The sequence below is a fragment of the Nestor notabilis genome, unplaced genomic scaffold, assembly GCF_000696875.1.
Source record: "Nestor notabilis isolate BGI_N333 unplaced genomic scaffold, ASM69687v1 scaffold18413, whole genome shotgun sequence".
NCBI lineage: Eukaryota > Metazoa > Chordata > Aves > Psittaciformes > Psittacidae > Nestor > Nestor notabilis.
Window position 1 is genome coordinate 26,151 of NW_009920841.1, and position 14,282 is coordinate 40,432.

The 14,282-nt window shown below is 50.8% G+C and overlaps 1 protein-coding gene across 1 annotated transcript in view; it reads left to right on the plus strand.

The window, feature by feature from the left end:
- MED12 (mediator complex subunit 12) overlaps nt 1-10,535 on the plus strand; it is a 35,840-nt gene extending 25,305 nt beyond the window's left edge. The window contains 13 exon segments of the mRNA XM_010010874.1: nt 222-313; nt 747-856; nt 1,336-1,471; nt 1,744-1,905; nt 2,440-2,817; nt 3,136-3,286; nt 3,488-3,693; nt 4,142-4,222; nt 4,438-4,655; nt 5,242-5,407; nt 8,087-8,214; nt 8,417-8,502; nt 10,492-10,535. Coding sequence (XP_010009176.1) covers nt 222-313; nt 747-856; nt 1,336-1,471; nt 1,744-1,905; nt 2,440-2,817; nt 3,136-3,286; nt 3,488-3,693; nt 4,142-4,222; nt 4,438-4,655; nt 5,242-5,407; nt 8,087-8,214; nt 8,417-8,502; nt 10,492-10,535 — 1,958 coding nt within the window.
- Nucleotides 10,536-14,282: the final 3,747 nt, after the last annotated feature.

Sequence of the window (14,282 nt, forward strand, 5' to 3'; positions counted from 1 at the left end):
CTCACTTTCCTCAAAGGCTTGTTCCTCCAGCAGGGCTGTTGGGCATGTCCTCAGGGATGTTGTCTGTCTGATTTCATGCTCAATGCTGCAAAGATCTTACCCTGGTTGGTACAGGGTGCTTGAGCTGACCCTCTCTGTCACTGGGCAGTGGGCAGTACAAACTGCTTTCTATAAACTTGAGCATACAGTTTGTGAGGTCTGTCCTCTCTTGTACATTTCATAGATAGTAACGAATTGGAGGGAAGATCAGTACCAAGATGACTGCAAAGCCAAGCAGCTCATGCACGAGGCCCTCAAGCTACGGCTGAATTTGGTGAGCAGTTGCAGACAAATGCTTAACCATATGGGATGAAGAGTTGTCTGCGTCTTTCCTTTCTCCGGAACAGGCACATTCTGGAGGGGGCTATATATGTTCTGAGGCAAGGAAGTAGGAGAGGCACTTGTGCTGCTTCTGGGTCTTGAGCTCTGAGTGGGACAGGGTGCATGGAAAAAACTCCCTTGCTGTATTTTGCCAGGATGAAATCCACAGCCTTGGCCTCTGTTTTGGAGATGTGCCTTCCCATTTCAATGCTTTTGCATTCCACAGCACTACTTCTTGCATCCGAGGCTTGTCCTGCTGACTGCAGTCTGGTTCAGCAAGCAGGAATTGTAGTACAGGAGTTGCTCTGGTTTAAGCTCCTTTCTCACTTCCAAATTGTAGTATTTCTTCATGGTCTCCTTGTGACTAAACTACTTTTCTCTGCCAGGTGGGAGGAATGTTTGACACAGTTCAGCGCAGTACACAGCAGACAACTGAATGGGCTGTGCTTCTTCTGGACATCATCAGCAGTGGCACCGTGGACATGCAGTCAAACAAGTAACTTTCTGTCTGACTTCTGATCCATACCTTTCTCAAGTGAGGCAGTTGTTAGCACGGCCCCTTTTCTCCTGTGAGCTGCCTGTCTCTCTAGATGATTTGTCAGAAGCACTGTGATAGCCAAAAGAGACTTCAGAGTAATAGCAGGCTACAACCTATCTCATAGTATCCAAGTGCACTCTGACATATCTAGAGCAAATTTGGCTTTCCAGTGGCACAGAGGTAAGCAGGGGAGAGCTGTTTTTTGGAGAAGCTGAATAGATAGACAGGAGGCCAGTCTTAATCTATGGTACTGCACTTGACTCAAGTGTGAACACCCTGTGGTGAATAAGCAAAAGGAGGATTAGTGTGGGAGGTTAGTCTGAAGAGTGCTTGTCACTTCTGACTCTTTGCAGTCTAGTAATGTTTGGTGTTACTATGATGATAGAGGCTTTATATCTGCTTCTTGGTGGCTCTGACCTTTCTGCTCTCACCAACAGTGAACTCTTCACCACCGTTTTGGACATGCTGAGTGTTCTCATCAACGGCACCCTGGCTGCTGATATGTCTAGCATTTCTCAGGGCAGCATGGAGGAGAACAAGCGGGCATACATGAATCTTGTCAAGAAACTCAGGGTGAGGGACACTAGGCCCTGTATGGGAAGCAGTGTGTGATGTGTAGTGCTTGACCAACTATGCAGATTTATCTGTGTCTCCCAAATGGTACTTGTCCTGTTGCTGCTGTTTAGATGAAGCAGTGAGGGTGACCCCAATGGCTCTGTAGGGCTGAAGGGTGAAAAGGTGAGAGGTAATGCAGGGTTGGAAGTTGACAGCATAAGTGGCACAGGTGGGCTTTGGATGACTTTTCCTGAGTGATTATTCAAGTTTTCTCTATTCCACTTGTGCAGAAAGAGCTGGGGGACCGGCAGTCTGACAGCCTGGAGAAGGTGCGACAGCTCCTGCCACTTCCCAAGCAGACCCGAGATGTCATCACCTGTGAACCTCAGGGATCCCTCATTGATACTAAAGGCAATAAAATAGCTGGATTTGACTCCATCTTCAAGAAGGAGGTTAGTGAAGCCTTTTGGTCTGCATCGTAGCTCTTGAGTGCAGGTGTCAGCTTGTCCTCTGATGCCTTGAGTCTATACAGCTTGGGAGGCATCTGTATGCAGCACCTTGTTGCCTGCTGAGCTTGAAGTGGCTGACTGTACACAGACAAGCTGGCACATGACCATGTCCAAAAAGGGCAAAGCTGGGTGTTAAAGCTCAGCCATACATGCTGCTATGGCCTTAAGAAGCTATTTAAACTTTGGTTTTGTACTTACGGCTATATAAAGCATAAAGAGAAACCTATAATCTCTGTCATGTGAGTTACTGGGCAGTACCAGCGTCTAGAAGACTGGCAGACGTGGGATGAAGGAGACTGGCAGTTGTTGATGAAGGGCTTTAGAAATTACTGCATGTGGAAGAGCAGGGACCACTAATAAGGGCTTAGGCTGTTTACTCAGACACATGGCGTAGAGCCTGAAGAAAGTATGGAGTTTCCTGTACCTCGTAGGAGAAACAGCAGGGACTTGGAGGTTCTTGTCTCTTTTGCTTTAAAGGGTTTGCAAGTCTCTACAAAGCAGAAGATTTCCCCTTGGGATCTGTTTGAGGGCTTAAAGCACTCAGCCCCCCTCTCCTGGGGGTGGTTTGGGACAGTCCGGGTGGATCGCAAGGTGTCTAGATTTGAGGAGCAGCAGAGGCTTCTTCTGTACCACACACACTTGAAACCCAAGCCCCGCAGTTACTACCTGGAGCCGTTGCCACTGCCCCCTGAAGAGGAAGAGCCTCCTACACCTGTGGCTTTAGAGCCAGAGAAGAAAGCTGCGGAACCAGCCAAGGCTGATAAAACAAGCTCCAATCCTGCCACCTCTACTGAAGAACGCAAGAAGAAACAGAGCAAAACCAAGAAACGCAACCAGTCTGCCAGCAAAACAGAGGTAATTGACTGCCCAACAGCTATGGGCCTCCCCATCTCCTAGTCACAGAGCACTCTTCCTGAGGAGCCTGAGAGTGATGTAATGATGAAGATGGGATGTGTTTCCTCTCAGCTGGGAGTGGTGGAGATCTGTCCAGCTCTCTCTAGCCTGGAGTAGAGGAAACATTTCCTTAATACCTGATGGGAGGGAAGAAGGCTGCCCAGTTCAGATAGCATCCTGGGCTTCCCCCTGTGGACTTTGCAACTCTTTCATACTCTTCATCCATTTGTAAATTCCCAGTGGACATTGATCTTTCTTACTCCTTCTTTGTCTTTACAGGATTTTGTCTTGGGCCCTAGCCGTGGGGTTTCATATGGAGTTGGTATGCCTACAGATCTCTTGCATCACCAGTCAGGAAATACTATGTCAAGGCTGGCATATGGGCAATCACCAGTGGGTCTCTATGCCCAGAATCAGCCTCTTCCAGCAGGTAGGTGCACAGGAGAGGTGAGTGTGTTGCATTTCTTTGGGAACCTCTTGTGAGAACCACTTCTATGAGATGGTCCTATGCAGGTCCTTCTGCTTTCCCCTACATCTCCCTCCCACTTTTCCTGTCGTGTCTAGTGATGACCAGTCATGCTGGATCAGCAATAGCATGTGACTTGTCAGCCTTTTTCTCTTCCTCTTGCAGGTGGCCCTCGCCTAGATACATCCTACAGACCTGTACGCATGCCACTGGGGAAACTAGTTCAGAGTCGTCCTCCCTATAGTGGTGTACTGCCTCCAGGGATGGGGAGCATGATGGGCATTGACCCTTCTTACAAGCCAGCAGTGTACAGACAGCAACCTCCAGTGTCCCAGGGACAGATACTGAGGCAGCAGCTTCAAGCAAAGTTGGTAAGTCAGCACTGTGCTCTTGCTGTTGCTGGACCCCACAGTACAGAAACCCAAGCTGTTTGGTTTGCTGGGGTTGCTGTCCCTCCTAGGCAGAGCTCTCAGACCCTGTCTGTTTCTGCCCAAAAAGTTGGTGTCTCCTGTGTCTATTCTGGTGCAGCACTGTGTGTATCACCTGCTTTGTGGGCCCGTGTCACTAACAGTTGGTGGAGGCTGTCAGTGAGGTGCACGGGGGCATCTGTGGTGGTGAGAGGGGTACATCCTAGCTATGGAGTGGTGGGGATGTTAGTGGCATGTTTGTCCCAAGCTGGGGTGAGGCAGAAGTCATTAGCATCTGCTGTGCAGCAGCCTCATAGGTTCAGATCTGGTTTGGTGGGAGCTGCCCAGAAGAGAGCAGCAGTGTCCTGCCCTTTGGAGATGGGGAAAGAAGTGTTTCTCTGTGGCCTTCCAGCAGGGCCAAGGCATAATGGGACAGCAGCCTGTGCGCCAGATGGCTCCAACCCCATCCTATGGAGCACTGCAGCCCTCCCAGGTAAGTGGCAGTGACCACAGGTAAGACTGGCATCTGACTCCACCACAGAGCAGCATCTTCTGCTGCTAAATTCTTATTTACTGAGCCCCATGAATCTGAATCCCAGAGATGGGCAGCCTTGTGACAGTATTTACAGGAGGCTGATGTTCTCTTGTCCCAGTTCTCTTCTGTACCTCTCATCCCATGACTCAGAAAGGCTTTTTGTTTCATTTCAGGGTTACACACCTTACGTCTCCCACATAGGCCTTCAGCAGCATCCCTCCCAGTCAGGCACAATGGTACCCCCTACCTACTCTGGCCAGCCCTACCAGAATTCCCACCCCACCTCTAATCCTGCTCTGGTGGATCCTGTTAGACAGATGCAGCAGAGACCAAGTGGCTACGTACACCAGCAGGCTCCTGGCTATGGGCACACCTTGGGCAACACACAGAGGTATCTTCCACCCTACTGGATGTTAATAAGCTGTATTTCATCAGTCAACCCTAAGAGCAGTTCGTGAAGAGCCTGTTCTCAGTGCTGTGTTTACAGTATCTGAGTTCTTTGCACCCTCAGGGGGACATCTTTATCCAGCTTTCAGTCCTGGAAACAAATAGAGAGACAGGATGAAATTTGGGGATGCTAACTGCAAGCAGGAGGCAGTGTTACCAGCCAGAGAAAGAAGGTATTGGGAAGTATGAGAAAAATTACCTGGGAAAGTCATGGGTTTGGTTTTAATAACCAGCAGATCACCATCAAAGGGCAAGATATGGGATTTCCACTGCTCCTGAGCAGGCATAAATCCAGCAGGGAAACCATGCAGAAAAGTGAGCCAAGGACTGTTACTTAGGGCTCCTAGGAAAACAGGTTGGGTGAAATCCTTGAGAGCCCCTGGTGTCCTTCAACTTTCTGCAGAGAGGCAGCATGGATTGCAAAAGAGGCTGTTTGGGCTGTCTTATTGATGGCAGAAGTTGGTTTTGGATTAAAGAAGCTGGCCACCCATCAATGTTTTACTCCATGAGCTTGTCCTTTTCTCTTGCAGGTTTCCTCACCAGTCAATACAGCAGGCCCCCATGATGAGTGGGATGAACCATTTGGGTCCCCAAGGAGTCCCCTCAGGAATTCGACCCAGCCAGATCTTGCCTGACCAGCAGCAGCAGCAGTACCTGAGGCAGCAGCAGCAACAGCAGCAGCAGCAGATGCTGAGGGTAAGTGGTTGCTGACAGGAGAGAGGCTGCTGGACCTAGAGGAGGCTTACCTCTGTGTCAGCTCTGTTCAGGTCTGTCTGTAATGTTTTGCTAGTTGGTTCTTCCTTAGAACTGGCCATTCCTGATGGAGACTTGTGCTGCGCTGCCTTTTGCCAATCGCCCAGCATGAGCCAAAGGGAAGTTAGGAGCAGTAAAGGTCTGCTTAGTCCTCTGTGGCCTGCAACCCACTTCTTCCTGCTCCAGCTGAGCCAGTAAGATTGTGCAGAACACTGTTAATGTTGCAGGAGCTAGAAACAAAGTGAAAATCCCCCTGCCCACACAAGAGCAGATAGAGTTGTTCCTTACAAGATCATTTTTAGGGCTATATCTGCGTTTTCACAAGATCAAAATAAGCACTGGTTGCAGTATTCAGTGGCAGGAAATCTGGTGTGAATCAGTCCTTGTACTGCACATCTAACAGCGGATGGTGAAAACCTGGTGCAAAGTGAGCATTTTAGACTCAACTCTAGGTTTGAAGAAGTTCAGAGGCATGTGTCAACAGACATGAGTATTCCATGGATTTGCATTATGGTCTTACAAACATTGCATACTTACATGATGTACAACTACGAATACATTTCTTAGGGTTACAGAAATGTATTGAACTGACAGAGAAACACAGAGATAGTTTGGTTAATTGGTGAGTTGCATACCTTATGACAAGGCTTAGCAAACCTGTAGAATATGGGGAGACTTCGCATGGCACAGAGTGCTGAGGCATTGTGTTCTGAGAGGGACCTGGGTGAGAAGAGGATCCTGCAGAGAGCTGCAGTCCGCAGTATTTGAAAATTGCTGCCTTGCACTGGACAAGAGACTGCCCATGGCATGGTCAGCAGCTTTTAGTGCTTCTGATGAGTAGCACCACCTGATGATTCACTTGGTTTCTTTCAGCATTCTCCATCAGTCATATTTAGGAAAAGAACATGTCTCAGACAAATTGCTAGCACTTCCAGCTCAGTAACTTCATGGACACCTTCAGCTTTTAGCTGACATCACTTGGATGCTTAAAAAAAAGTGGAGTGCCCAAAATCTCCCCTGTTACTGGGTCTCCTGCTGTGTTACCAAAGGCATACCAGATGCAGAGCAGACTCCTGGTGCTTGGGTTGACTGTCATGGTGCAGCGGCTTGTAGAAAGGACAGGTGGCCTTTTGGTTTGTCTTGCATGGGTTGGTACTCATTTGTTGCAAGAAGGTAGGACATGAAATCAGGAGAAATGGCTCATTTAGTCAGCCATGTGCTTTTTTGTGTACTCAGGTCATAGCATCCGTTTCAAGAACCTAAGTGGCCAGACTGGTTTAAGATGGGAATTCAGAGGCTCTTCTACAAACTCATTCCCTTTGGGCTTTTAATCCATGATCCAAGCCTTAATGTGTTTGCGACAGCTTCTTGTATCCAATTATTATTGTCTGCTCTGTCCTGCTGTTTACTGGCTCTTCTTTCTCTCTGCTGTTTACCCAATGTATTCCTAGGCAGCATTGACAGCTTCCATAGGTCCAGGTTTTTCTAACCTCTTCATAAAATACTGTCCTTTCTCTTTATTGTATTTTTGTCTGTTTTCTGAGTCTGTTCAAGGTTTGAGCCTTAGCCTTTTGAGCCAGTGGTTAAAACTGTACTTAGCATCACCATAGTGTTTTTTTGTGATAGCATTACTGGTTTTCTATATCTGCTAGAAATTCTGTTGATCTAGAGAGTTCAAAAGTACATTTGACAGGTGGGAGACATGTCTGAAAATTAGGAGAAATTTAAAAACCAGAAGAATAGTAGATATATTCTGACCCCAAGTCCAGCATGCTGAGTATTCTTCTCACCATAACTAGTTCTGTCAACATCTAGGTTGGAACACTTCATTCAGTTTTATCTGCATCCTTTTACTGAAGTGCAGCACCGGACGGCATGAGGGGCAGAGGAGGGTGGCAGCAAGATAAATCCAGGAGCTGGGGAATGTGACAGAGGCAGGAAGGCTGAAATAGCTGGGCACTGAGCTAGAGGGGCAGAGACAAGAGGAGAGAGAAATCGCCAAAGTTCTTGCCTTCAAAAAAAACCAAAGGCAAAACCCCCTTATTGTGCCTTGGCTGGAGGACAAGAAATGGTCTTCAAGTGTAACATAGGAGATTCAGGATAGAGGTTAGGGACAACAGTAGTAGGAGTAACAGTGACCAGGAGTGGATTTTGTAGGGAGGTTATAGGAGCTCTGTTGCTGCCTCTGGAAAATTTTTGAGGACAGGTCAGGCAAATACTCAGTGAAGTCAGTATTGCTGATCTTCACCAGGAGGTTCCTTCCTTCCTCCCTTCCTTCCTTCCTACCTCTTGAGGTAGCTCTTTAAGTTTTCTTTTTTTGTTTCTTGTTTGCTGCTGGTCATTCCCCAGCTGACCATTAGACTCGTAGCTCTCTTCCTGCCATCTGTCAATATCTAATCTTGCAGAAAAGCTTTGTTACTGTCCCTGTATTTCTTGCCATTTCTCAGCCCGGCGCAGGGTCCTGGTGAAATTTGGGTAATTTAGATACCTGTAAGGAAACTGGTGTGAGAGGGTTATGTTACTGCATGGAACATCCTCCCTCCTTCAGCCCTTCCCGTGCCCTGTTGCTGTGTGCGTTGCCCAGACAGTTCCCTCATGGCCCCTTCTCTTTTGTCTTCACAGCAGCAACAGCAGCAGCAACAACAGCAACAACAGCAGCAGCAGCAGCAGCAGCAACAGCCACAGCCACCACAGCCGCAGCAGCAACCCCAGGTCGCCACAGTGCCTCAGCCACAGGCGCAGGGCCAGCCCCCAGGGCTGGGGATGCAGGCTCTTCCCCCCCAGCAGCCCATTGTGAGTGTTCACTCAGAGGCAGAGGGACATGAAAGTCCAGCACAAAGCCAGCAGTGCTCCACCTGCATCCCCCGTTCTCCCTCCCCTGCACGCCCCAGGGCTCTGTGCATGCCAAGCCTGCCAGCCTGGTGCTGTGACTATAACGACACTTCTTTCTTTGCAGTTCCAGCGCCAGGGCCTTCAGCAGACACAGCAGCAGCAGCAAACAGCTGCTCTGGTTCGACAGCTTCAGCAGCAGCTTTCCAGTAAGCCTTAGTGTTCTTGACCCTGTCTCTTGTATCCTCCCCACTGTTTTCTATTGTAGGTACCCTGGTGTAGAGAAGCAAGGCTAAGCCAGACTGTCTGAGGCCATAAATGATGCTGACAGGGAGGTGGCATCAGGACTTAGAGCTCCTGGCCCGAGGGGACGCAGTAGCTGGGCAGGCAGTGCTTGCCAGCTTGCGAGCAACCTTCCAGATGCTCCTGCTGCTGCCTGCAGAGGGATGAGGGAGCTGAGCCTTTGTAGGGACTGCCACGGAGCTTTTCCAAAAGGAGCCAGTCTGAAGCTTTAAGGCATTCAGAGGTATTTCCTCTGCTGCAGATGACCTCCAAGTGGCACAAAGAGGCTGTAATCCTGGAGCACTCACTTGGTGGATGACCCAGAGATACTGTATTCATGTTGTGATCATGACAAGTCCTCTTGGAGGCAGGGAGGGTGTTCTGGGAAGTCTTACTGCACACTTGCTGTGTTTGCAGTGTTATGTGGGCCTCTGTGGCTCCCAGCACAGACAGGGTAATGGCTTAGATGGTGTTCAGTCTGGCACTGTATTCCTATAATCTGCATTGAACTACTGGCTGGGGAATCTAGAAACAGAACCCAGTGTCTGTGCTGTTCCCTTCCGAATGGCCTGCTGTTTTACTGTCACCTCACTAGCTTTTCTGCCATAAAAATGATAGACATGCTATGAAAATGCCCAGAAATGGACTGCGCAGGGGTTTTGCAGTGCATTAAGTGTGAGGCTGTGCTAAATGTAATAACGTGTGGAATGGGGACTTGGAAATTGTGCTTATACTTGTTTCCTAATGAAAAATTCTTAGTCCTTGTGACCAAAAAAGTCCCTTCCCAAAGCAGCAGTTCTAAGTGCTGGGTTTCCCACTAGCCTGATTCACAAACCACAAGTCTGTGTGAGGATTCCAGCCAGGACATTCAAGTATAGCAAGACCTCATATAAGAATCCAAATGTAGCAGAAGAGCCATATTTTTGCATGCTGTCTGTACAGCAAACAGAGCTGGTTTACTTGGGCCATGTATCCGCATGCAGCTTCCATGCTTCCTGAATGGGTTTGCATCAGTTCCATCTGGAGTTCCTATTTATAGTGTCTGGGATGGGGTGGAAAGCAGGACATAAAGCAAGAACAGCCTGTAGGAGGGGGACAGGAATACTTGGCCCCAGGATAGGCTCTGTTAGGAGACTCCAGGCTATCTCTGAATGTGCTATTGTCCAGCAGAGTTGAGAGCAGGCTAACCAGGTTACACTGGTCTCCTTTTACTTAGTCTGACTTAGGATCAAGCATGCTTGGTGGGGTTTCAGGAAAGACTGACAGAATTTCATTATAACAGGACAGTACTCAAGTGTCCTGTGGGCACTGCACATCACAAAACGTCAGTCCCAGCAATCTGAAGTTCATGATGTTCTTGACTACAACTTTACCATGTTTCCTGCTCTTTTTGTGCTATCTGGAAGTCCTTTAGCATGTTTCTTCATTTGTACTGAGGTACTGACAGGGGGCCAGGATGGTTGTCTCTGAAACCTTCACTGGCTTTGGTTTCTGGGTGTGCCTCAGGATGGGTGTTTGACGCTGGCTGAGCAGTTGTATGCCTGCAGGTGCTGTGCAATCCTACAGGCTGGTTTTTCTTTCAAAATCAGAAAGAACTTATCCCCAGACTCACCCTCCCAGCTCGCTGCCACCTTTGTTATGGTGCACCACTTCTACCACAAGGGGTGGGGAGATTGCTTCTAGAGGAGCTTTGGGGTCAGGACTGGCACGTTATCTGTGTCTTCCTCAAAGAATGTGGGGTCTTGACTGTGGTGCTGCCTCAAGGCTCAGATAGGGAGCAGAGGAGAAAGTGCCATAAAGGTTATACTTCTCACAGCCTGTGACACACTCACGTTTCTGTGCTGGTGGTGTGGGGAGAGGGACCTCTTTTCTGAACCAGACCTTGTGACTGTCTAACTCTGTCTTGACCTCAACAGATACACAGACACAGCAGAACAACAACCCGTTTGGACGCTACTGATCCGTGGCACTTCAGCCTGATGCAGGAGGCAGACATCACTGTGGACTGCACACAGCCTTTCCTGCCTGACCCACAATCTGAGGCTGGCCCAACCTCTGCCAGTGCTTGTCAGTGCTGCTGCTGCCAGGGCTGCTGCTGCCTGTCTCACAGGGAGGTGCCAGGAAGATGGTTTTGTTGTACAGAGAAAGTGTTTTTACTATCCAATTTCTACAAATGTTTATGGAGATCCCTTGTGGCTGATAGTCTCCCTCCCCACTTTAGTTTCAGTTTTTACTCAGTTTTTAGTATTTTTGTTAAAATAATGATTAAGACATTGTAAAATTTTGTATTTTATTTATACCAGATGAACCCCATACTGCAGACATTCTTGGATGAATACAGAGAGCTTACTTTGCAAAAGGAGTGTGTATTCAGAGCCTGCCTTTCCTCCTCAGCACTCCCCCCGGTACAGCCCCACAGCACCATGGTCTCTCAGTAGAACTAATGTCTGCCTTTTCAGCTTTTGTGGATGGCTAAACAATTTGGGTTGGGAAAGAAAGCACTTCTTCCCTGTTTGTTTCATGAGCTGGTGTTCATGTGCTTGCAAGGGTTTATGCAAGCTTTGTAGGATTTGCATGTTCCAGTTTTACTAGTGCCATGTTCCACCAGGACAGAGGCACAGAGCAAAGAGAGAGTTACATTGCAGGGTAATCCTGAGCCCTGACAAGCCCAGCTTCCCAGCCACAGCAGGTGCTGAGGCTCGGGATGCAGTCTAGGAGGAGCTGCAGACCAAATGTGCTCTCAGTACTTTTTGCAGCACAGTTTTGCTAATAAGCACCAAAGCTCCTCTGTTCACTCCTTCCTGACAGCCACAGTGCTTTGTGTGGATGGGTAACATGCTGCATTCTCAACTTTTGACCTGGCTAATGCAGCATGCTGGCATGGAGTCATATCTCTGTCTCTGTAGCAAGCTGCTCTAGTTTAGTACTCTCTGTTCCTGCTGTCTGTTGGAACCTGGAAACCACCATCACTAGCACCTTTCTTCTCTCTTTGGTTCTTCCTCTGCAATTTGCTTGTGGACCATTTGACCTGTGGTCCTTCTGGTAGCTTTTCTTGACCACTGTTGTCTCCTGTTCCATCTGTGTGGGATAGGGTGAGGCTCTCAGGGACCCATGGAAAAGCTACCCTTGATCTTAATCTAAGGGCACATACACAGTTTTGTAGGGTAGGCCACAGCAAGAAGGCAAGTTTAGGGAGTGGAGAGGAAGGCAGGATGCTGGGGCTCTAGCCCTCAGACCCATGTGCTGGCTAATGGGCCTGTGTTTGCTGCCCCAAGCGCTGGATCTGCTCATCTTGCACGGCATGTCCCCTAGGCCCATGTAGGCTCCTGCCACCTCATTGCAGGTGGGGTAGAAGGTGTTGCTGGCCAGGCCTGATGTAGATGGGCACTCTTCCTTGTTCAGGAGGGTGGAGATGTGTGCAGGGCTGCTTCCTCTGTGCATCCCTCCTTCTCCCCTTCCATGAGGATTAGACTGGGGAGCAGCTGTGAGCTGGCTGTGAGGTCCCCTCACACCCCAGGGGAGGTGTGTGCCAGGGACTCTTCGTTCCTGCAGCCTGTGCTGGCTGACCCAGGCCGTGGAAGTCCTGCTCACTGCTCTGGAGGAGGGCTGGGCTGTGGGCAAGGAGTGCCCTGGGTCCAGCAGAGCCCACCCTAGGCAAGCTGGGCACTGGTTCTGGCCAAAACAAGCCCCTTTTCCTGGTGCGTGCACCCAGGGCTTGCATCTCCCTCCTCTTCAGGCCTGGGAGGCAGCTGGGTCTGTGCCAAGTGGCATCTGCATCCACACCGTGTCTGCATCCACGTGGTGCCAGAGGTGGGAGGAGGATGGTTCTGCAGCAGCCAGCACTGGAGTGGGGTGGCAGGAGACAGCACGGCTCTGGGCAGGGAAGCTGGAGAGCAGGGAGTAGGCTGTTAACCTCCTGCTTTGTGCCTGCCGAAAGCACCCCAGGCCTGCTCAGCCTCCCTGGGGGAAAGGAGACGATTTGTCCCTTCCTGGGGCTGGGTGCCAGTGTGGGATGAGCAGGACTCGAGAGCTTCATTGTGGTGGCAGACTCGGGGCTCCCAGTCTCCAAGAACCTCTGGCTGCCAGAGGTTTCAAGGGGGTGCAGGAGGCTGCAGGGTGCCGTGGGACTGAGGCACGTTGGGAGCTGTTTCTGCCCATCCTGGCTGCATGCCTCGGAGCTGCTGTTGCTGTGCTGCACGTTAGCGCTGAGCGCTGCGGCTTTCAGCAGGTCTGACGGCTTCCAGCCCTCCTCCTCCTCCTCTAAATGCTGCTTGTGACAGAGCCAGAGGCGGCTGGGGCGGGGTTCGTTACACACTGCCCATTGAGTAATGCGAGCAGCTGCCCTGCTGTGGCCACTGCTCCAGGGTGGGAGTGTTTGATGCTGGTTCCCTTGGGGGGGAGGCAGCCCCAAGGGGTGCCTGGGCAGGGTGATGGGTGGACAGGAGCAGGCTCTGTCCCATGCACCCCCACACTCATCAGTCTGATGTGGGTGCTGCCCACGGATTGTGCTCCGGGCAGCTTGTGAGGCACCATCAGCACTGGTGCTGTGCAAGAAGATCGATGCAACCTCAACTCAAGCAGCTGAAGCCACGAGTGGAGCAGCTCTGCCTGTGCCCAGTGTTCCCAGTGTGGTGCCCATGGTACACCATGGCCCTGTCCTGTCCTGGGCTGGTTTTGGCTGGCAGTGGAACATAGGGAGCCCTGCCTGCTGTGGGGCAGCTCTGCACTGGCCCAGGGGCTCCTCCAAGATGCTTCTCGGGGCTGATGAACCCTGGTGGACACTAGGCAGGGTCGTGCTTCCATCCCACAAGGTGCTGGACCATGTTGCCTGCTCAAGGGCGTGCACTTTGCTCACCACGGGTGTTGTCGGCCAGCAATTGGTCAAGCTGCCACCCATGGTCCCTGGGAGAGGGCGTGTGGCAGGAAAGCTCAGACCTGTTCTGCAGCAGCAGTGGGAAGGTGCTGGGGCCGCTAAAGCCCAACCAGAGCAGGGTGCTGGGGGATCTCCCTGCGGCTCCACGTTCACCAGCTCCGTGCATGTGCTGGTGTCACGCGGGAGCACTGGAATAGGTGCCTGCCCTCTGCATGCTGCCACATGAGCAGCTTAAATGGGAAGCGGCGGCTGCTCTGCAGAGCCTGGGTAGGATCTGAGTTGCAGCTCTCCCAGCAGCAGTGAGGCAGGGCCCAGCTATCCTTGCCTGGATCGGAAGGCACGGAGATGTCTGCTGGTAACTGCATGTCCTCTTTGATCAGGCATCGCAGCTGACTCTGCCCTCGCTACGGCAGAGAGATGCAGAGAGCAGACGCATGGAGCAGGACTCAGATCCATGCCCTGTTTCAAATGATCTCTAATCCCGTCAGGCAGCACTGGAACAGAGGTAGCCCCGCCATGGGCAGAGGAAGGCTGGAGGAGAGGTGGCTCCTGCCAGCAGGCTCTGAGGAAGGGGAAGACATTCCTTATAGGAGAAAGGGGAATGACCAGAGCTGCTGAGTCTTGCTGTACGGGTTCTGCTGGGGCCTATGGGGCTGTGGCTGCTGAGCCCACAGCCCTGTGTGTGGCCGGGGGTGGGCAGGAGGCTTTGCCTGGCCCTGGGGCTGAGGCTGGGATGGGTCATCCCGTACTGCGACCTGGCGAATCCTCCCTGAAACAGCTGGGTGCTGCAGAGTAGTGGTAGAGGCTGGGGCTGCTCCCCTGGCATGGGGCTGC